Source organism: Fusarium keratoplasticum, chromosome 8 (genome assembly GCF_025433545.1).
Source record: "Fusarium keratoplasticum isolate Fu6.1 chromosome 8, whole genome shotgun sequence".
Taxonomy (NCBI): Eukaryota; Fungi; Ascomycota; class Sordariomycetes; order Hypocreales; family Nectriaceae; genus Fusarium; species Fusarium keratoplasticum.
Window position 1 is genome coordinate 282,926 of NC_070536.1, and position 21,854 is coordinate 304,779.

At 48.9% G+C, this 21,854-nt stretch overlaps 9 protein-coding genes across 9 annotated transcripts; 6 read left to right on the forward strand and 3 right to left on the reverse strand.

Moving 5' to 3' along the window:
- Nucleotides 1-98: 98 nt before the first annotated feature.
- On the reverse strand, nucleotides 99-4,643 carry NCS57_00989200 (Goodbye domain-containing protein; the record flags this gene model as incomplete). Its single annotated transcript, XM_053059652.1, has 5 exons — nucleotides 99-1,853; nucleotides 1,897-2,870; nucleotides 2,912-4,021; nucleotides 4,065-4,263; nucleotides 4,305-4,643. 5 exons carry the CDS (start codon nucleotides 4,641-4,643, stop codon nucleotides 99-101), a joined length of 4,377 nt encoding a protein of 1,458 aa, XP_052910046.1.
- Nucleotides 4,644-5,168: 525 nt separating this feature from the next.
- NCS57_00989300 (uncharacterized protein) lies at nucleotides 5,169-6,436 on the forward strand (the record flags this gene model as incomplete). The annotated part of the gene is made up of 3 exons (XM_053059653.1): nucleotides 5,169-5,234; nucleotides 5,352-5,386; nucleotides 5,429-6,436. The coding sequence occupies exons 1-3, from the start codon at nucleotides 5,204-5,206 to the stop codon at nucleotides 6,434-6,436; spliced, it is 1,074 nt and encodes a 357-aa protein (XP_052910047.1). The 5' UTR covers nucleotides 5,169-5,203.
- A 154-nt stretch (nucleotides 6,437-6,590) lies between these two features.
- On the reverse strand, nucleotides 6,591-7,203 carry NCS57_00989400 (uncharacterized protein; the record flags this gene model as incomplete). Its single annotated transcript, XM_053059654.1, has 3 exons — nucleotides 6,591-6,729; nucleotides 6,773-6,993; nucleotides 7,036-7,203. The coding sequence occupies 3 exons, from the start codon at nucleotides 7,201-7,203 to the stop codon at nucleotides 6,591-6,593; spliced, it is 528 nt and encodes a 175-aa protein (XP_052910048.1).
- Nucleotides 7,204-7,791: 588 nt separating this feature from the next.
- NCS57_00989500 (LITAF domain-containing protein) lies at nucleotides 7,792-8,562 on the forward strand (the record flags this gene model as incomplete). Its single annotated transcript, XM_053059655.1, has 3 exons — nucleotides 7,792-7,814; nucleotides 7,857-8,321; nucleotides 8,364-8,562. 3 exons carry the CDS (start codon nucleotides 7,792-7,794, stop codon nucleotides 8,560-8,562), a joined length of 687 nt encoding a protein of 228 aa, XP_052910049.1.
- Nucleotides 8,563-9,790: 1,228 nt separating this feature from the next.
- Nucleotides 9,791-11,925, forward strand: NCS57_00989600 (Amidase domain-containing protein; the record flags this gene model as incomplete). The annotated part of the gene is made up of 4 exons (XM_053059656.1): nucleotides 9,791-10,055; nucleotides 10,099-10,283; nucleotides 10,325-11,481; nucleotides 11,523-11,925. 4 exons carry the CDS (start codon nucleotides 9,791-9,793, stop codon nucleotides 11,923-11,925), a joined length of 2,010 nt encoding a protein of 669 aa, XP_052910050.1.
- A 480-nt stretch (nucleotides 11,926-12,405) lies between these two features.
- Nucleotides 12,406-14,463, forward strand: NCS57_00989700 (uncharacterized protein; the record flags this gene model as incomplete). Its single annotated transcript, XM_053059657.1, has 6 exons — nucleotides 12,406-12,584; nucleotides 12,630-12,795; nucleotides 12,840-12,935; nucleotides 12,979-13,694; nucleotides 13,738-14,067; nucleotides 14,112-14,463. The coding sequence occupies 6 exons, from the start codon at nucleotides 12,406-12,408 to the stop codon at nucleotides 14,461-14,463; spliced, it is 1,839 nt and encodes a 612-aa protein (XP_052910051.1).
- Nucleotides 14,464-14,953: 490 nt separating this feature from the next.
- Nucleotides 14,954-16,334, forward strand: NCS57_00989800 (uncharacterized protein; the record flags this gene model as incomplete). The annotated part of the gene is made up of 6 exons (XM_053059658.1): nucleotides 14,954-15,065; nucleotides 15,108-15,491; nucleotides 15,533-15,607; nucleotides 15,649-15,839; nucleotides 15,881-15,953; nucleotides 16,009-16,334. The coding sequence occupies 6 exons, from the start codon at nucleotides 14,954-14,956 to the stop codon at nucleotides 16,332-16,334; spliced, it is 1,161 nt and encodes a 386-aa protein (XP_052910052.1).
- Nucleotides 16,335-16,413: 79 nt separating this feature from the next.
- NCS57_00989900 (MFS domain-containing protein) lies at nucleotides 16,414-18,503 on the reverse strand (the record flags this gene model as incomplete). Its single annotated transcript, XM_053059659.1, has 12 exons — nucleotides 16,414-16,481; nucleotides 16,524-16,629; nucleotides 16,671-16,893; nucleotides 16,935-17,057; nucleotides 17,103-17,233; nucleotides 17,275-17,650; nucleotides 17,695-17,815; nucleotides 17,857-17,954; nucleotides 17,998-18,006; nucleotides 18,050-18,123; nucleotides 18,167-18,303; nucleotides 18,344-18,503. 12 exons carry the CDS (start codon nucleotides 18,501-18,503, stop codon nucleotides 16,414-16,416), a joined length of 1,626 nt encoding a protein of 541 aa, XP_052910053.1.
- An 837-nt stretch (nucleotides 18,504-19,340) lies between these two features.
- NCS57_00990000 (uncharacterized protein) lies at nucleotides 19,341-21,854 on the forward strand (the record flags this gene model as incomplete). The annotated part of the gene is made up of 3 exons (XM_053059660.1): nucleotides 19,341-20,640; nucleotides 20,695-21,709; nucleotides 21,752-21,854. 3 exons carry the CDS (start codon nucleotides 19,341-19,343, stop codon nucleotides 21,852-21,854), a joined length of 2,418 nt encoding a protein of 805 aa, XP_052910054.1.

Below are 21,854 nucleotides of genomic sequence, written 5' to 3' on the forward strand. Positions count from 1 at the left end.
CGGATGCCGAGGAACTATCTTAGCACGCTTGTTAAACAAGACCAGAGACTATATAGGTTATTCATTTACATATTTACATGCTTCTATATGCTTCGTATCTAGCCATACCAGAACGAGTCCCATGCCTCCTTGCACAAGTCATCCCGAATCTGCCGCAATAACTCTTGAAACTCAACTGGCTCCTCTCCCTCAATCATCACCTTGCCATCCTTGACACCCTTCCATCCCTCAATAGGCACCTTGATGTACTCATGGTCCTGTCCACAAAAGTGACGACAATTCAGGGGTTCCCCCTTGTTTGCAGCTTGTCTCTTCTCATAGCATTCCTCACAGAGAAACCCGTCAAAGCAGATCAAGCACTGATAAGCAGACCTATCCCCCCAACAGCAAAAGCGCTTGTTGGGGATACACGGTCCGTCACAGGCTCGACCAAACTCTCCGAAGAGATCTCCTTCATTGGTTGGCAACTCCAGTTCCTCTTCATCCGAGTCTTCTGCAGCAGGCTCTGCATTCTCATCAGACTCTTCAGACTCACTTCCGGATTCATCTCCAGATTCGCCATCCTCACTTTCGTCCTCTGGGTCAGGGGTCAGACGACTAAATTGAGCCGAGACAAGAATCCGAGCCATTCTGATGAGCTTGTCCCCATTCTTGACAGCCCCAGCCATGATGGACAAGGCTATTGCAAGAAAGACCAGGTTAGGCGAATCGTTCCATGCCGATTTGTCACTCAGTGCATTGATGCAAGTGTCGATAACCCCTTGAAGGTTCTTGTGGGCCTCCCTAGCAGGTCCCATCTTAAGATACATGCGTGCCATGGTAACCAGACGCAGGAACAAAAAGGTTTCATAGTTAGGGGGGACATCTAGAGGAAGAGGCCTCATCAGGACACCTTCAAGAGACTCGAGAAGTTCCCTCTTGACCTCTGGGTCGCTGGACTGTCGGAAGAGACGGTAGATCATCTCTGACTGGTGACCGACAGCTCGCTGAAGAGTCGACTCCGGGAGTTCATCCGTCACAGCATATGGCCAGCCTGTGGATCCACTGTCGAGGACCTCATCAAGCACCTTTCTGGCCGCCGCAGGATCATCATGAACCTCGAGATGAGCGACTGCAAGGTCACAGCGTAGAGGGGCTGCTGCGTTGACGTTGTCAAGGTACTTGATCGACTCCTCATACATCTGAATGAGGAAATCCGTCTCGCCAGCCTTGATAGCGGCGTCCCGGATAACACGGTGTCTGTCAGGACCCATGGTCTCGTGCTGCCAGGCCATCCATGTCAGCCTTTCCAAGGGACTCCATTTCTTAAGAATGTCCATGAAGCCTTTTCTTTCTTGGGCCTTAGAGAAGATGGCGATTTCTTCATCGAGGACGTCACCAATCGTCAAGCCGTTAGGATCAACCAACTTGGCTTGCGTATAAGTCTGAGCAGCTGCCTCAAACTTTTCCAGCTTGACTTCGATTCTAGCTTTGGTGACGTTGGACGAGCGTTGGATCCAAGGGGGCATCGAAGAGTCAAGGTTCTCGATGCAGAGATTGGCATACTCGTAGGCCTTTTTGGGATTTCCTTTAATGAGGATACGTCCCATGGCTGCATAAGAGTTGACCTTTTCCAAAGGATCCTCTGCTCTCTCGATAGCCTTGAGACAAGTTGCTTCAGCTGGTCCGTAGTGCTTAAAGGTGAGAAGGACCGTAGAAACAGCACGGTAGCCAGATGCTCCCATCTCAGTGTCTTCAAACAAATCCTCCAAGGCTAGAGAAGCCTGTGCTGGAGACAGAGGCTTCGAGGTATTTCCAACGACGTCTCCAAAGTTCTTTTTGGCTTGTTCAACAAGTCGATCGTTCATGTTGCTCTACTACGGTTAGTTCTGAACGTCAACTGGGGCATAAACTTACAAGCTGCAATGCATCTCTCACTCTGTTGAACCGTGTGACGGCCTCCTTGGTGTTGATCGCATTGTACAAGCTCTTGAGGTGAGCTTTGGCGAGAGGAACCAGACAGCTTCGAGGATTCTCCGCCAAATCAGCCCACCACTCGGCAACCTCCTGACTGAGGTTGACCTTGAGCTTTGCCCACTGAGAAATCTTGTCAAAGGCGTCATCAGGGAAGATGTCCTTGTATGCATCCTCTTGCTGTTCCAACAAGGTGTCATAGGAGTACTTGTTGAGGAGAGCCAAGCCAAATGCCTCCATGACTTCAGCCTGTTCTTCAGGTGAGAGCTCTTCGAGCTTGATCTGTCTCCAGTGGCTGACGAGATGCCGAGTAGCATAGTGTCTCAGTGACGGAATTACAGTGCTATCCTTGCGGGCCATCTTGGCACAATCAAGGAGCAGCTGTCTGTGTGCCTCGGACGGCTTCCATCGTTGAGTCTCTTCCTTTCGAGGGGCCTCGCGGAAGAAGGATCTCATTGAACGCTCATGGAACTTGACAGGAAGGGTTCCATCGTCGTAGATGGCATCAGGGGTAGCATCTTGGGTCTTTTCGAGTTGGTTCACGGCAGTTCCCCATCCTCCTTGAGACTGAATCTTTGCTCGAGCCTCTGCATCAGCTCCAGGGTCTCCAACTCGGATAAACTTGGTCAGGGGTCGAGGGATCTCTTCAATATCGGATTCACCTCCTTCAGCCCAGGTGCTCAGCAGAGACATGACTTCGTTGAGAGACATTGGGCGGAAAGCATAGGCAACCCAGTGAAGAAGTCTATTGACCAGAATCTCGTGGTTTGACGCAAGATGTCGGTAGCACTCTGCAAGAAGAGCCTCGTAGAGATCATGAAGATCCCCTGGAAGTGGCTTATCGAGGCTTCGAAGAACAGCACCCTCGCGGCCGAGATCATTCAACTGGAGCAACATGTGCTCAGCGTAGAGCATGTCTAAACTATTAGTCAAGTCATGTAAGAGGGGGGCAACTTACTAGGTGCAAACTCTTCGACCTTGTCAGCAATCCTCTGCTTCACGTAACGGCCAAAGTTGCGTAGAGCACTCAAAGAGTTGAGACGGTTCCAAACCAGTTCCTTAAGATCATCCAACTGCTTCTCCTTGTTGACCTCAATGTTCAAAACAGAAGCTACCTCAGATAGCTTGGGGAGAACATTTGGTCGAGACGTAGTGACGATAGAGATTCTGAGTTCTTGCTCCTTGATAATCCCCAGAAACTCAATGAGCGAGTCCATGTCCTGCAGCTCATCGATACCGTCAAGCATGAGGTACAGGTGATTTTTGGAACTTTTCTTGAATGCCGGAGCCAAGAGCTTCTGCATAAGATCTTCCCAGACACAGACATTAATAAAAGTATCATCTTTGAGCCACTCCCTGTTGATGAGTTCGCAGATTGGTGCATTCTGCTCGACAACCTGGTTGATGACGGTGATCAAGGCATAGATGAAGCCTGAAAGACTCTGACTCTGCTCTCGAAAGTAAAAGTGAGCCGCACAAGTGTGCTTCGCATCCTTTCGGGCCTCCTCGAGAAACCTTTCGTACACGGTAGCTCCGATATGACTCTTTCCCGTGCCAGGTTCGCCAGTGATTGCCAGAAGAGAGCGTGATTCCTGTGCCATCCATTCTTCCCACCGTGCCTCGTTAAAGACCCAGTCGCAAGTATCCTTGACGATGGTGTCCTTCAGGATGTGATACTCGTGGTCTTCACCCTCAACTTCAGGCAGAATATTGCGGATACGCTTAGCGGACGGTGGTTTGCTTTGGTCAACAACCGCGGTTCTTCCCCGCTCACCGCCATTTTCCTTCTTCTGCTCATTGAAGGCTTTGAGCAGCTTGGCCATGTCGTTGCGGATGTTTTCCGTAGTGTCTCGAATGGATCCCATGACCTCCATTTGCCGCTGGAGGATGGCGGTGTGCGAATCTTGGTTGTTCTTTAGCTCCTGGGACATCCGCTGAAGCTCTTCGGTATTTCCCAGGATGGCAAACTCGGTGGCGTTTTGGAGGCGCGAAAGTTTCTTGTCCATCGCCTTTCGAGCGCCTCCAAGTTCGCTATCCTCGCCGTTGAGGAGATTGGAGATCCATTTCTCTGCAATGGTCAGCTCTGTTCACTTCGGCACCTTGTGACTCACTGAATCGACCCAGCTCAATGTACTTGTGTGCATAACCGCACATCTTGAGAAAAGACGTAAACACATCCATCAGACAGTTCTGGTACGCCTTGTACTGAGGTAGTCTAGTCTCAAGAATGACAATCCGCTGTAGAAAGCTGTTCATGTCCTCAAAGAACACAACAACGACATCATAATCTGCAGAAACTTGACGACATGCCTGAAAAGTCAGCTCATTCTTCAAAAGGTCATAGTACTCACCCCCAACATGTAAGTAATGGCAGTGCCGATAGCAGCAGCAGGAGGAAAAGTTGGAACAGCAGCTGCAATAAGTTGCTGAGCCCCTTTCTCAATGTAGTCGACATTCGTCGCAAAGAGCGTCCTCAACTTGTCCACTTTCTTCTCATTGTGTCGAAACTTGTGAAAATTATTCATCTCATGGGTCCCCTGCTTAATCATGGCCTCCACATTGTCAAACTTCTTTTCAAGGTCAAAACCCACAATACCCTTGTAAGCTTTGAGGGCATCTTTCCACAAGTCGGCGACATCTCGATTGTCGTCCTTGAGGTCGTCTGGAAGGTTGGGTTTCTCGGGAGCCATTGTATCTGACCACAACATCACCATTGACCAACACATCGGGGAGCAGAGCGGTTATAACCATGGTGGTCGCAGCGGGGTCAGCCCTGTTGGATCAAGGATTTGTCGCACTATCATCGCTAGTCTTTATCCAAGTGTCACGATTGGCTCGGGTTTGATGACCAGGGTGAAGCTGGACAGCCTCTCCGCCGACATGCAGGTCACTACTACAGAGGAAGGCTAGATCACTTGGCGATGATGAGTTGTTCGAATCTTACAACCAACAAGTGGATAGCCGGAATCATTCGATACGAGGTCAAGCGACCCTCACAGCCCTACAGGGACACGTCCGGCATCCGCGTATACCTGTGGGGTGAGGCCACGCGTCCTCTCATTGGATGACCTATTCCTGGGTCTGGACCGCCGATCTTTACGATCGCGTGTTACTAAGCAGGATGCATTTATCTCATCTCCACCCGTTCCTCACAATCCGGTGAATCCACCAAGTGATGTCCACCAAGTGATGAGCAAGACTCGACGTGATCAATCATGCCTAGGCTGGGATACAAAAAGTCCCGCAAGGGATGCCTAAGATGCAAGCAGAGACGCGTCAAGGTATGTCATTCGCTCTCCTCACTGCAGCTGCTAATTGTTAGTGTGACGAAAAACAACCATGCTCCGCTTGCTCAAGGCACGGCGTTGCCTGCGTCTTTCCGGAACACCCGGATGCAGCAAGATCGTCTTCTAGATCTCGGGATTCTGACAAGGTTCGTGATTCACTTTGTAAGGAGTCGATCTAACTAGAGCAGAATGGCAGTCAGACAGACCTACGCAGAGACTGGGTTTCTCCATCCATGAGCCCTGACCCTTTTCCTTACTTTGCAAAGTTTGTCACGGGCCAGGAGCCAGTGGAGAAGAGTACATGGCTCACTGATCTTGAGCTGATGCATCACTACACATTTTCGACCTATTTGACACTGCCGAGGGCGAATGAACTGCAGCAAGTGTGGCAGGTCGAGGTTCCAAAGTTGGCTCTCGCTCATGTCTTTCTCCTCCATCAGGTTCTCTCAGTCTCGGCACATCACCTTGCTTATCTTCATCCTGATCGACCGACTCTCTCGATATGCGCCTCTCAGCATCAGAACAAGGCCGTGGTAGGCCTCCGAACGGCAGTCCCAACCATCAGTGAGGAGAATTGTCCGGAAATCTTTGTTGCTTCTTCGTTGCTGTACATCTGCGCCTTTGCAAGCTTCAGTGCACCAAGCCGAGATGAACAGCCACGAATCGACGATCTTGTCGACGTTTTTCTCCTGGTTCGAGGCATGAGCGATATTCTCAACTCTTACAACGACGCTCTGAGAGCCAGCAAGCTTGGTATTCTCTTTATGAGAGGCGACGCGAGTGAACCATCACCAGTTCTATCAGCAATGGTTGAGAAACTCCGCCAACTCGAGATACCCAACGCATTTGATCCGGAAACGACCAATCTATGCCGCGAATCAATCCTATCAGCAGTCAATTGGATTGAAAACTGCGTCACAACAACCCGAATGCCGGATCTTCGAGTCGCCATGAGTTGGTCCCTGTCTTTGGAACCAGAATTCATGGACCTTGTACGACGAAATCATCCGATTGCTCTTTGCGTCATTGGGCATTACTGCGTCATTTTACACCACACTGGGCGGGATCACTGGTTTTTGAGGGGTTGGGGGAAGCCGATTCTCTCCGACATCATGGAAAAAATCGATCCGGAGTGGAAGTGTCTGCTTGAATGGCCATTGGCGGCGATTGAAGCTGATCTGGGGCAAATGGCATGAGGATTAGGTATAGATAGGTAAAGGGTTCAGAACCAATGCAAATCATCATATAAACTAATACAAAAGAACGCTACTTTAAAGACAGTTGTATGACCACTCTAGTTTATCCATGATTCCAAGTCTATAACCAGTAGTTTATTCACCAGCCTTATTTCTACTTCCGATGTTCACGAATGGTGGTCATGGACTCCTCATCTTGGGTCTTTTCCAGCTTGGTTCCACGAGGCACTCCATTCTCCTTGAAATATCGCCAGTCCAAGAAGCCGACCACAGCGACATATTTGGCCATGATACTGACAGATTAGCCAAGTACAGATAGAGAGTAACGAGACATACCTCATGCAGATTGCCAGCACACACACTACCCAGCCAATAGCACAGCTTGTACCAATGCAAATTCTTTGGTTACCCTGGATCATCATGAATGCGACTGCTGCCCAGAAAACAATTTCCATAGCATTGAGAATCCAGTAAGCCTTGAGGCTTCCCCATCGTTTGAGACGGTCAACATGCTCGGTTAGGAGCTGATACATGATGATGACGATGGATTTGGCGCCCTGAATTTGTTAGAAATGACGATAAAAGTGGAGAGTACATACCATTCCCAGGCCCATGGTTGTTGAGCGACCACGTGGAGTATTTTTCATGAGAAGCCGGGCTCCAGACAGGGCAACGACAGCAATGACCAGCACAAGCTGGGCGAGATGAATTGGCAGCTTGGACCTGGTAGGGAAGAAGGGTTCCATCTTCTTGAGTGTGGAGGCCATTGTAGATGCAAATGAAGATGCAGAAAATATGAGATGTGATGTGATGTGAGGATGTGAGGATTGTTGATGTTTTCAAATCCAGGGAAATGCCCAGTTTTTAAATCTCATACTCGGTGAAATCTACCAACTGACGCATCTCGGTCTCGATTTGCAAGATACGCTTAATCTTGAATCAACCAGCCGCATTGTCAGGCTAACGACTCAGCCCAAGCTAACGCCCTGCAAAGCTTATTCCGTGGACCACTCAGCCCTATAATTGGCCAAGAACAATCGGTCCCGCTCTCGGTCTCGGTTTCGCTCCCGGTCTCTCCTAACTGACTCCCGTTCGGCATTTGGCCTGTCGACAGCCTGTTTACTCGTAATCTACGCGTGGCCGTGACGTTGATCTACCCCTGATACTAGCCTTACAGGGCGACTGACGTATCGGATGTGCCGGTATATTTAGTACATCTCGGACTCTTCCGATGCCCGTGGATTTATAATGACCATCCCTTATCTCATCTCCTATACGACCGGTCTGGGTCTGCAGATCAGGTCTTAAATGGCTGTCCCCCATCTTAGACTGTTTTTCCTTCTGCAACCTGCAAAATGGATCCTGAAAGAACCCTAAGGTACTTCCATTTCTCCGATCATGACACTCGCTGACTTGGTAGTCCTCAACCTCCGCCGACCTATTCCGAGGCGACCATGTCTGCCCTCACCTCGGATGGGTTTGCTGTTTCTCCCATGTCGGAACGATACAATCCTCTAGCCCAGGTGACCGTTTCACCACTAGGGACGCCGATACCTCCATCCGCAGATACCTTTACAGCAAAGCCTGGGGTCGAACACGAACGACCGATCGAAAACGAGAGTAGCCGCGGGATCAATGACGACTGTCTTCCTGAGGTTGTTTCAAATGCGGTTGTCAGAGTCGAGCCTCCAGTCTTGGAGACACCGGACGATCGTATCGAATATGTATCAAGTCTAGAAGTCATGTCAATTACGCCTCGATCGGTCACACCCCGAACAGTTACACCTTTACACATGCTTGGAGATCAACCCGAGTCGATCGATTGTCCGTTCTGTCATCGACGTACCGAGACGCGTGTCAGCAAGAAGCCTTCAAACGCCACACAGTGAGTTTTCTGGCAGCTTTGCGAGCGAAGCTGACCTTTTAGTCTACAAGCGGTTCTTCTGTTATTTACCACGGTCTGTGGAGTAGCTGCTCCTTATGTAGCCGGATGGTCGTTTGATATTGAGCAGTTTTGTCAGAATTGCAGCAACAGAGTGGCATACAAGGCCCAAGGGAAGGAATTACACCTTTGTAAAGCTCCCGACTCCTGGAAAGAGCCGTCAAAGTTTCCTGATGCTGAGTGAGATTGGACTGTCAACTGCGGGTGTTTTATGGTGTTGGTTAGGTGGGCTTGTACACAAGTATGTTAATCTAATATTCCGGGCCTGGCATGCCCACAAAAGCTGGTATATATCGATAGAAGTACATATCATGAATTCAGACGTTGTCTGAACTGAGCTCGTTCCTTCCTCTTTGAATAAGGCAGATTCAAGCTTAAATCTCGGGCCAATGAGAGATTCTAGGATTTCCGTATTTGGCGAAAAGGGGAGCTTCATATGACCAGGCTTAGGGTACATAGTGAGGCAGATGAGGTTATTCGGACTTCAATCTGGGTACGTACCTGAAACGGCTGTGGATGAGCGAGGGGATGGTTACTTCAGCTTTCTAAGGGATTGAGGTGAGCCATTGCTGTGTAAAGTTAATACCTCGTTGCTGCAGCCTACTGCACAGTTCAATGGCTGTTAAAACGATGGTTTTTAAGAATAAAACCGGTAAGGCCTTGAGATGAATTGGACACGGAAGACAAAGCTTCGCCGTGGCATTGATTGTACGCCAATCACCCTATACCCCCACGATGTTGAGTAAATTGATAAAAGAAGAATTTGTCAGATCATGATTGATCCAATAAACGCGTATTCGTTGAGCCCCAGTCTCAAAACGCGTAAACAATGTGGCTTATAATACGCGTCTGAAACAAAAATAACTTGAATTTTACGCGAATGTTCCTGCATACGGAAGCCGGCAAGTTGATTGCCTCTAAACTTACGCATTGACGGATCCCCTGAAGCTAACTTGTTCGAGAGCAGCCTCTTCACATTATTCGGCGAAATATCGTCACCAAGTAATCATCAGATCAACATTAAAGGCCGTTGAGGCGCAGTCTGGGGTTGCAGCCGACAGAAAACGTCGCATATCAAGATTTACACCTGCACTACCAGCACCGTCGTGGCCCGCGGTCAGGCGGTGCCAGAAAAGCTTGATACGCCACGTGTGGATGTTTTGTTGATATCCTGGGCTTTGACCACGGCTACCGGCATTTATCGATAATGATCACCCTCACATAAGCCCTTGGGGTCACAGCGTTGCTACCGGCGAGGTAGTAGTGAATTTCGACCTACGGTGAAGCTGCAATTGGAATGCCTCAATAATTTCATGATGGGCCGCGATTGAGTTTAAAGACACGCATGAGGACAATGCGGTGTTTCATAAGATCTGGCCGTATGCCATTTGTTTTGGGTATTGTTGGCTTCAATGGCGTTCTTTTTGGTTCTTAGCATCTTTGTTGCTGTTGCATCGGCACTCTCAGTGTCGAGACAGATTCAACTGGGAAATCATGAATACTTTGTCCCTCCCACGGCATCCTGGAAACTTGAATCATGGGACTACAAGGCTGGAACGGACGAATTTGTTCCCCTAACCGTTATTCATCTGAATGACACGGTCAATGCAGCCAGCGTTGCCTCGGCGTTGGTTGAGTACGAGAAAGACGACGTGTGGACAGCATCCTTTGCCGAGGGTAAGCTTCAACACCACTTATCCATTCATGCTAACAGCTCAAGTCATATGTGTCAAGTGCACAGAAACGACAAACGATTGGGTCAAGGATCTACCCCCTGATTACAATGCATCGGCTGTCTTTTACTCAGAGACCTCTCCTCCTGGGCCGTACTTTGTTCACGCGGCTACTGGAAACGTGTATCAAGCGTATCGGCTTTACGCAGATACAAATCAAGCTTTCATTCAGGTATTCTAACGCGCCAAGTGTCTTCTTCGCTAACAGATTAGGCTTCTTATCAAGATCCTTCAGGAATCCATCATCCTCTCCGCGCTGCTAGTTTCTCTGCTGGAGGGCTTACCATTGCCGTTCCTTCTCGACTCTACTTTACCCAAACACCCGAGAAACCTCTTGCTGGTGTGAGAATCTCTGTCAAAGATCTCTACGATCTCAAAGGCATCAAAACAAGCGGTGGAAACCGAGCATTATACGAAATCAGCGACATCAAAAACGAGACAGCCTTTGCGGTTCAGAGACTAATCGACGCTGGTGCGGTTGTCATCGGTAAGAACAAGATGTCAGAGTTTGCATTTGCAGGTATTTACGTGACGGAACACATCGATTACCTTTTGCCGTTCAATCCCCGTGGAGATGGGTACAACTCGCCAAGTGACAGCTCTGGAGGTTCAGCTGCAGCTGTAGCTTCATATGATTGGCTTGATGCCACTATGGGGAGTGATACAGGCGGCAGCATCAGGGGACCAGCTGCGGTCAACGGGGTTCATGGGAATCGACCAACCTTCGGGGCTGTGGATCTTACTGGAGCACTTCCTTTGTCAACAGCAATGGATACCTCTGGAATCCTTGCTCGAGATCCTCTTCTATGGTCCAAGATCAACCGAGTTCTCTACTCCGAAACAAAAGAGTACCACAAGTACCCAAAGATCATTTATCTCGACCCAGAAAGCAAGGCGATGATATCCAACTTGCAAGACTACTTTGTGGAAGTTTCAGAGGCTGCCCGAAACTTCCTTGATGCCTTGACCAAGCTCTTGTCAGCTGAAGTTAAAACCTTTTCTCTCGATAAGGAATGGGACAAGTCAGGGCCTGACCCAGATAACTCCCTTTCAGACATTACTAGTTTTGTCTACCGGAATTTGACCCGATACGAGCAGTGGAACAAGTTTGGAAAGGACTACGTGAAGAAATACAAGGCTTCTCACAATGGAGAATTCCCTCACATGGTCCCCCACATTCGAAGCGGTTGGTTGATGGCGAACAAGACAATGACCGAGGAGACACACCGTGAGGATCTTGAGTCCAAGAAGATGGTTGAGGACTGGGCCGCGAAGCATTTCTTGTCTCCTGACAAGGAGACATGCACGAAGGCTGTATACGTCTACTTTTGGACCCCATTGTCAAATTACAAGCCAGATGTCTCCAAAGAGTAAGAAACCTCCCCTGTACTGACGTCGCTAACATTCCCAGCACTTCCAATCCTTACATTTCGCACTTGGCCGGCATAATCTCGAATCAACAGGCGGCAATTCTCGAGTTGAACAAGACCATCAACTGCAATACTACTCTTGGAACCCCTGAAGCCTGCAAGTTTTCCTTGGAAGCCCTTGGAGACAACGACGACGACTCGGATGATTCCGTTTCTCCTGGTCGTCTTGCATCTCTTGCCGGTCTCCCCGATTACGCCATCACTCTTGGAAGCTTTGACTTGGGAGGGGTAAACTTTTCCAACTCGACCCTGAAGAACCAGAGTCTACCACTGGCAGTGGACATTATGGCCGCCAAGGGATGTGATTTTGTCATTCTGGATATCGTTGAAGCATTGTACAAAGAGGGGGCTATCAGAACGGTCAAAACTGGGCCAATTGTTTAGCCCTATATTGAATATTACATGGAAAGAGGATGGGGGTTGCTACGAGCCTTTGTCGGTGCAGAACTGTGATGTTTGACAGGGTATTCCAGAGGCTAGAATGGGAGGTTTGTAATCGTCCGTCTAGCACACTGGCCTGAGCTATTAACTGCCATCGTTCGACGGGCTTCTACCCAAACTCAGAAGATCCTTTTCATAACCGTGTACTACCTAATCGGCCGCTAACCATGAAAGGAAGAGATTTGGAGCGCCCATGCTTAGCCTTTCTGCCGAACAAATCATAAAGATCTGATAAGATAATCTTTATGAGAAATACCAAGCATCATTCTCGCCAAGCCACCCGCAATGGTGATCTAGACGGTTTTCAGAGTAGGTCAAAGTCTAGTTCGTCTCATGACACGACTTGGCATGGGGGTCCCAGCCTGTCGGTGCGCATTTGAATCCAGAGACCCCAAGTAGATTTGCATCTACAAACCACTCGCCATGTCGGAACAAAAGAACGATATTATGCCCACCCCGCGGGAGCCATTGGGCGATGGTGGACGTACAACGGAGGAGAAGGTCGAGGTCGACTCTGAAGATCAAATGCACCATGCAGCACCGCCTACAGAGGCCATCCGCAAGATCTGGACGAAATCTCCACTCACTGTCGCCTTTGCCGGGTGAGTCGGATGCACACGCAAGAAGAAAACGCTAACTCTGCTCAGTCTCTTTGTTATGAACTTTGCCATGATCTTCGCTGCTTCTTCTGCGGGCGTCTATGATCCCTACGCCACAAGCCATTTCAAAGGCCATTCCCTCATTGCCACGGCCAATATCATCCACGGCATTGTTCGGATTGTTGCGTATCCAAAATTGGCCAAAGTTGCAGATGTAAGTAGCATCCGAAGACAGTAATGCTAGACTAATGAGATTAGCACATTGGACGACCTCAAGGATTCGCAGGGTCGGTGATAAGCATGGCCTTAGCAAACGTGCTCTACGCCACGTGTCACAACATAGAGACATATCTTGTAAGTCTGCAGCTCTACTTCCCTTCAAGTCTAATGTCTTCAGGCCGGAGGTATCTTTGAACCGTTCGGTGATACTTGGTGGACCATTACCGAGCAAATCTTTATCGCCGAAGTCACTTCCCTGATGAACAGAGGCTTTCTCTTTACGCTGCCAGAGTCGCTGGCTGCCATCCCGGCCTTGTACGCTGGCGCTTATCTTGGTGAGCACATGCTGCTCAAGTCGTCATGGCGTTGGGGATTTGGTATGTGGGCCGCTATTATGCCCTTCTGCGCACTCCCAACCATCGCCATCATGGTGTTTATGGAGTTTCGAGCTCGCAAGAAGGGCATCTACTATAAGCCAGTTTCACTCCGTGCTGCTTCCGAGATCCCAGAGGGTGCATCCTGGACAACCAAGGTCCGCCAGGTTCTTTTCGTTCAGCTGGACATTGTTGGCGCGTTTCTGTTGCTCGCTGGTCTTGCAATGACTCTCCTGCCGCTTTCTATCACAGGGAGGAGAAACACTGAGCGTTGGACTGAGCCGTCGTCTATTGTCCTTCTGGTTGTGGGAGTATTGGCCTTTGTTGGCTTCTTGATCTGGGACGGACGATATGCAAAGAAGCCTATTGTTCCGTTCCGTATGATTAAGAACCGCAATTTCATACTTGCTTGTGTTTCTGTCTGCATTATTGCCATGTCAGATTCAACCTATAGAACATTTGCACCGAGCTTTCTACAAGTGGCTGAATGTTACTCGCCTGGGCATGCAGTCCGCATCGAGTAAGTCTTCTCAAACATGGAGAATTCGATCTAACTTGTACAGCAATGCTCGAAGGGTTGCCTTGAACCTCGGTGGCCTCTTCATTGGTCTGGTCATCAGATTCGTCAAACATACTAAGCCGTTTATCGTTCTCGGCTTCTTGATGGTTGCTCTAGCTAATGGATTACCAATCTACTTTACCAATATCGATGGAGCTCGAGTTGCAAACGAAGCAGCTCTTACCACTGGACAGGTGCTGTTTGGCCTTGGTCGGGGTTTTGCTCAGGTACCACTTCAAGTCGCTCTGCAGGCTGCAGTTTCAGATCACGAGATTGGCATTGCAACGACCATGTTTCTCTCTTCGTCTGGATTTGGTGCCAATGTTGGCAACAGGCAAGTTGTCTCACTCTCTTCGTGACATAACTAACACATACTAGTATTGGTGGTGCTCTCTGGAACACTCTTTTGCCCCGAAGGCTCGCTGCGAATCTCCCAGAGGTTGACAAGGCAAACAGTACCGCCATCTTCCGTTCCATTGTGGCGGCGCAGAGCTACGAGCCGGGCACCGCAACTAGAGATGCCATTAATCTCAGTTACCGCCTAACACAGCAGACACTTGCGATTAGATCGCTTTCGCTTTCCATTCCTCTTCTGATCATCATATTCTTCTTCCGGAATGTCAAGTTAGAGAAGGTGGATGAGAAGCGAAATGAGGTCGCTGAGCAGCAGCTTGCTGCGGCGGGGCAAGGACTCTCTGCTGGACAAAACACTGTGACGGAGAAGAGTTAAATAAGAGCTGCATCTTGCTCACCGCGTGTTACAGCTGCACCAAATGCCCAATATAGTTACCGAGGTTAGAGAGCGGTTTTGTAAGCTTGCCAGCCTTGATGCTATAAACAACTTGCCAAGCTGGCCCAAGTGCCGATGTTTGAACAGTTCTCACAGTCTGACTTCATCGAACAAAGTTGGACCAATTAGATAGCTCTTATACATGAATATTACACCAAAAGAGACAAATTACGCGGGGTTGCGTTGTGCGGAGAAGTCACGAGACCACCCATATCTCGGATGTGGTCAATCTAGTTACCTGATCCGGGTTAGCCAGCACGTCGGTTGTTTGTGGCTGTTGAGGAAGGTTTTGGGACCGCCTTGGTTGTCCGAAACTCTTGCACTTTTCATATCGACATCGATGTACTTAAACGGCCCATCTTGAGCCTCGCATTGATCAGGGCACTTCCTTTTCAGAGGACACCAAGTATCGTATCGAACACCGTCAATTATGCCTTCGCTCCTTGAATCACTGGGACTGCGCCCGGATGTGGCCTTGGTCGCCTTTCTGGCCATTGGCGCATGTTGGCTGCTCTACTCCTACAAGTTCCAGAGCAAATCCGGTATGTCCATTTCCCTCTCTCTTGCCACTGCTAACCAGTCAGTGACTCCTGAGCCTGATGTCTTCAAAACTCCCACGCCGAAGCCTCTTCCCGACTTTGATCTGGACAGCACCAAACCCCAACTGTATCGTCCATTCCGTCATGGCAAAAACCACATCACCATGGGAATCAGGAAACTCGACTGGGATAGCTGGATCGAGATGGACTCTAACTTTCTCTGGTTCCACGACACCAAAGTATCCGAGCTTGAAAAAGACCTCAAAGCCCATGTTCAATACGTCGACAACGCCGTGACTCGAGACGCCTGCTTTGAAGTTTTGGAGGAGTTGACCAGTTACTTGACTGCACGTTATCCAAAGATCTTTCAGCTCAAAGGGGGTGTCTTGCACAACACTCTAACTGGAGAAATGTTCAACTATCCGGCTGGTAAGTAGGGAGCCCCTTTTGTGACTTGACTAACAAGTTAGCCAACCCAACCGATGCCATGACGATCGCAGCCAAGTTGGTACAAGATGATCTCATCATTATGGTCGAGAATGATGGTAAGTCACTCCTTTTGTCATTGACTCAGCTAATCCCGTAGATGGTCAATACCACCTCGACGCCGGAGCTGTTTGTCTACCCGGCTTCTGGCGGCTAAGAGAAAAGTTCAACATGTCTCTTGATACCCTTCACATTGAAGCTGGAGTTCCTCATTACCAGACAAAGCTCCAAAAGTCGATGAATCGGTTCTTCAAGAGCATGCTCCCAGAGAAGGCAGTGATCCGGAATAATGTAAGTAACCTGCATGTGATGGGACAAAGCTAACCAGTTAGTTCTTTATTCAACTTGATGACGGACTTCATTGGTCTCACAGAATGGGAAATCAAGAGGGAAACGAAGTTGCATGTAAGTTACCCCCTGAATCATACCCCTAAAACACTCCCAAACCTGACACCCTCAGCTTGGGCAACGGCAAACGACGTTGGCTTGACCATCGAAGACCTCTACTTCCGATCCGAAAGACAGTCTCTTCGACGACTCCCTCGATCCAAGGCGCTCCTGTTTACGGTCCGAACCTACTTCGAGCCGATCACTACAATTGCCAAAGAACCACACGTCCCAGGCAGATTGGCCGAAGCGATTGAACAATGGGATGAAGAGACATCAAAGTACAAGGGAAAGCATCATTGGGCGGGTATTCTTCTTCCTTATTTGCATGAGCAGGACCAGCTTCAGAAGGAGTCAGGCCTTCTTGAAAAGGTGGCTGAAGCTGCATACCCTTTCTAGTCAGGTAGTCGGACGATAAAAGCATCGACATACATCTATTCTCCTTTGTATCTCTGTCCTTAACTCAGTCGCCGGGTGTTTATAGCTTTCGCTCCTTGAGAAGTGACGCAGTGATGAGCGTAATGCTAGCAAATACAATCGAAAGACCTGGTCTGTTAGCTATGTCTAGACACCTGGGAGAAGCCCTACCATGACCGTATTCAATTCCCTTGACATATCCCTCAATGAGGACCTTTTGAACTGCCCCAGTGGCATGCTCAATGTAGGAGACACTCTCTGAAGCTTTGCGGATGATCTACAAAGTTAGCAGAGCCAATAAAGCGTCTATCAACTTACCTCGGAAATCTCAGCTTGGGACATGCCAAGTCTGGTCAGATCCAACTGCACGCTATACCTCAGATATCCCTGAATAATTGCACTGGTGCCTGCCATGCCAATGATAGTTCCCAAGGTAGTCGTCATAAACAGGCCTGCAGCGGCTGCAGCTTTGTCCTTGGGATCGATCGAGGCTTGCAGGGAAATAAACCCAGCACTAAAGGCAATACCGGTTCCCAGGCCACTAAAAGGTCAGCTTTGCTTATTGAGAGCCAAAACACTTACCCTGGGAAAACATAGAGCGATTCTGCCCAGCTAGTGTGTCCATGCCATCGTAGAAGCATCAATGTGTATCCAGTGATGGAGGACATGGCAGCAAACACAAGGAGAGCCTTGTACCGGCCGGTTCTGCGAGAATCAGTAGTTGCAGTTGATCGAGACAGTGGAGCTTACCTGTTGATGATGATGCCCGCAGCAATTCCACCAATTGTGTTTCCGATGACTGCTGGAAAGAGATGGGCTCCTGCAATCGTGCTCGAGACACGCTGTGTGACTTGAAAGTAAATGGGAACAGTGTACATCATCTAAATTGTCAGCATAGCCATTATTGCGGGTGGAAACTTACTGCAAGCTGTGCTCCGGCCTGAGCTGCAACCATTAGATACGACTTTGTAACCTGTGCATTCCGAAGGAGTCGAAGAGGAAAGATCGGTTCCTTAGCCCAACGTGACTCGACGAGTACAAAGGCAACAGCAAGCACAATGCCAGCTGCAAATAGGGCAAAGATAATTGGGTGACTCCAAGGTATTTTCTGACCTCCAATTTCCAGGGGCATCATCAGAGAGAGGACAGTAGCGCCAAGTAATAGGGCTCCAAGTGCATCAATCCTGGCAAGGCGGCTGCTGATTGAGCTTTCTTGGGTGCCGTGAGACGTTGGAGGGAGGAGTAATCCACAGATGACCATTGATGCGGCAAAAATAGGGGCTTGACCAAGGAACGACCTGACTTGTCAGCTTAGCTTTCCCAGCAGAACACTTGAAATTACCATCTCCAGCCAATTGTATCAGCTAACAGACCTCCAAGAGGGCCTCCGATGCTTCTGCCAACCGTAGCAATCACATTCATATAGCTTTGCCAAGAAGCAACTTCCCTCAAAGGAGCGAGGTCTACCCAATTAGCTTAGTCTGATTTCGGTTGATTAACATACCTGTAATTATCACTGAGGCCATAGCAGTCATTCCAGCGCCTCCAGATCCAGAAATGACCCGTCCCAGGATTACCTGCCACATAGACTGGCCAATGCCCCTATTTCTGTTAGAAATGATCACGATTTGAGTGGTAAACTTACACCAGAGCACTATCACAGTTAGAATGAGTCAATTGGTATGGAGAAAACTTACCATCCAAGAGCAAAGAGTCCATAACAGAACATCAGGATGGCCTTTCGACCAAAAATGTCGCTGAGTTTGCCGTACTACAACCTTAGCAATGCCCATGCAGTCAATTCGGCTACTTACTACTGTCTGTGAAGCTGCACCAGCGAGCATAAAACTGATAAAGAGCCAGCTAGAGTCTGCCAAGTCTCCAAACTCGGATGCAATCACGGGATGAGTTGCCAGGACCAGTGAACCATCGGCATTCGAAGTAAAGACGCCTTAAATGTTAGTGAGAACAAACCGCAGGTAGAGACATACCAATGAGCAAAGCAATCACAACTCTGGCGATAAAGGCATGGCTATAAGGCTTCGGCTCTTCCGGCTGAGGAGCGCTTTCACAGTCTGAAGCTGAACCATATCCATCTCGCTCAGCGGGCAGGAGTCGGGACGACTCTGTATCATTGGCCGTGGCTGTCATCTTGTGGCACAGTCAGTTTCAGTAGAATGTTGAACAGTTCAAGTTCAGTCAGAGGTTTTCGACTCAATTGCCGATCCGAATTAGGCGTGATGTGATTCTAGTCGAAAGCACATCATCGACGCCCCACCAGTTTCTGCACCAGGGGACGAATGATGATGGGAGAGAGCTTATCGATACGAGGATGCTCATTAGATCTGAGATATTAATTACAGGAATTGTCAAGAGCTAGAGGGGGCAGAGTCGCAGGTTAAGTTGGCCCAGTGAGGGCTGAAAGGAGGTCACAGGGGACTGGCTCTAACCAGGAACCTTGATACAACCATTCCTCATAAATCAGGAACATAACTTCTCTGGATAAATAAAGTCTCAATTATAGGAGCATTAATTGACATACATGATGACTACCAAGCATACCTATCTCATCTGCAACCTGATGCCTCCGAGAACACAACTCTTGAGACACAAACCGTAGATGATTCAGTTATGAATATAATGCACAGCATAAATAAAGCATAACTATCAATCACATGCATAAATCGTCGGTGCTGCAATCAGACCCATCGGCGCACCCCGGTCTGAAACATTATTTCCGCTGCGGGCGTACATGCGACCACTATCTTATCTACCAGACTACCACATACAGTTCCTCCCTTGACTACTCTTCTCTTCCATAACCATTGTCCTCCTCAAAGACAATAACTATATCCTCCAACGTTCTGCCCCGTGACCTCATCAGCCAATGTAATTACCTCATCAAAACTCAATTGTGGATCTCCGCCCTTTCTCGACATGTTCCGAGTCTTTTCCGCGTCCCATGACCTTTGATCCCCTCTCGACATCATGGAAGAGCAACTCATCATGGCGGACCAAGAGTGGGAGGAGACCTATAGGGCCATTTCTAGGTCACTAGGTACAAGTCCTGATACAAGTGCCGACTTTTCGCTACCTCTTCTCGACGTTGGACTGCCAGAGTATGGCCAGGAAGAGACAATCTCTCCGAGCATACTCCAAACGTCAACTGCGCCACCAAAGATTGGCAATCGCTTCTCCTCAGAGGCTGTCAAGATTTTGAGGAATTGGTTTGCAAGTCATGAGCGTCATCCTTATCCCACGGTCGAAGATATCCAGAGTCTGCAGAATCAGACCGGTCTCGGTCGTCAGCAGATTACGAACTGGTTTGCAAACACCAGACGGAGAGCCAAGGCTCACCTTTCAAGGCCTTCATCCCCAATGTTTCGGAATGATGAAGAGAGACATTCTTCAGGACATCAGACACCTATCGATACACCTCGTCGACGACCAACGCCAGCGCCATTCGAGCATATGAATCCTCTTCAACGATGGGAGAATTCACCACCCGAACACGAGGCAGCCACCGTTCACGATATCTCTCGCGCTGTCGCAGCCTTTTCTGGACGTCCACGTGGTCGCATGAAATCCCGAAGCAATGCTTCATCTGTCAGCAGCACGGGAACGTCTGGTTCAAGTCGTGATTCTGGCTCCTGCAGTTCAGCTCACTCTCATCCATCGCGTCAATCTTCTACATCCTTTGACCTATTCCAGAGACGCCACAGTCGACGACGAAGAGCCAGGCTAAGGCGTCAAGAGGTCAGGACAAATCTGTTGCAAGCTCAGAACACATATCAGTGTACTTTTTGCACAGAAACCTTCAAGACAAAGTACGACTGGCAACGGCATGAAAAGTCTCTGCATCTGTCTCTAGAGAACTGGGTATGCTCTCCAAAAGGTCCTACAGCGATTCATCCCGAGGAAGGGCTTCTGTGTGTGTTTTGTGGCATCAAAAACCCAGACAAAACTCACCTGGACGGACACAACCAAAGCGCCTGCATTGAACGACCGATTGAAGAGCGAACATATCACCGAAAGGACCATCTTCAACAACACTTGAGACTAGTTCATGCATCCAAGTTTCTGAAATGGCCAATGGACGAATGGAAAGTCATGACACAAGAGATTCGCTCTCGCTGTGGCTTCTGTGGGATCAATCTCATGACATGGGCCAGTCGAGTTGATCATTTAGCGGATCATTTCAAGGCTGGAAGCACAATGGAGCACTGGAAAGGAGATTGGGGGTTTGATACCAAGATTATTGACAGGATCGACAACGCGATGCCTCCATGTAAGTTGTCTTCTGGCTATGCCTCTTGCTCCCTCCGCCCATGCTGACCATCAGACCTTATTCACCATGAACGCAACTCTCCGCTTCCATTTGCTGCAACAAAGGGGCCAGCAGATACGCCAACAAGTGCCTACGAGCTAATCAAGCTCGAGCTTGAGTACTACATGAGAAACACATTCCACGCATTCGGCAGTCTACCTCAAGATCCCGAGCTTCACTTTGAAGGGTGTTCAGTCATTCTCGGAGCAGAAATCATCTCTCCAAACCCAGCTTCGTCTGCTCCGTCGTGGCTTTGGGATATCTTCATGTCCTGCACAGAAATTGCCAACCAAGCAAGGCTAAGACCAACAAAACAGCTTGCAGAATCACGACTCAGTCAGCTCAAGATCAACGGAAAAGGCAACATCTTTGAGAATTGTGAACTCGAGGCTGCGTTACGTCAGTATATGGCAGCTCATGCAGCTGTAGGACACTTCCCATCCGATTCCGAGCTACAACAAGAGGCTTGCAACGCTCTTAATCGTATCGAGAGCTCATCTCCTAATCCTTCGAGGAGGTTCCTGGACTTTTTAATGAGACTGGTCTGGAGTTCCACTACTTGGCTGTTACCTCTACGGCAGCGGGCCCCTGTCGTTGCTTCGCCGCCTCTGAATGATCAGGCTCTTTTATGGCCACAGAATCAAGCCCTCGACAATGTCAACGGTGCTGTTCTAGGGGACATGAACGTGGATCTTCAAAACCTCAGCAATTCGTGGATACCCCTGACAGAAGCAGACATGGCTCTCGAGAACCGATCCCTGTCTCCCGGAATATCAGAAGGGATACCAAACATGACGTCTCCTTTGATCAACCAAGAGATGCCGTCACACGACTCTCTCGACAGGGCTCTCCTTCGTGACAAGGTCCGAACAGCAACTCCATTCTTTATCAACGACAACAACAGTTACCGCCGACTCAAGAGAGAACTGTCGAGATTCGTCATAACTACAATGTCGCAAAATAACCCAAACAGACACATTCCCAGTGATGACGAGTTGAAATACCAGGCTCGATGGATTTTATACGACGAGTAAGTTTCCCGAAGCAGTCAACATCCAGGCTAACAGTTCAGTGACGATCCATGGAACCAAACACCAGTCGACAATGCAGAATGGCTACGAGAGTTTAAAAGAGACGTTGGAATACCAGATGGACAACTATCAACTGGTTCATAG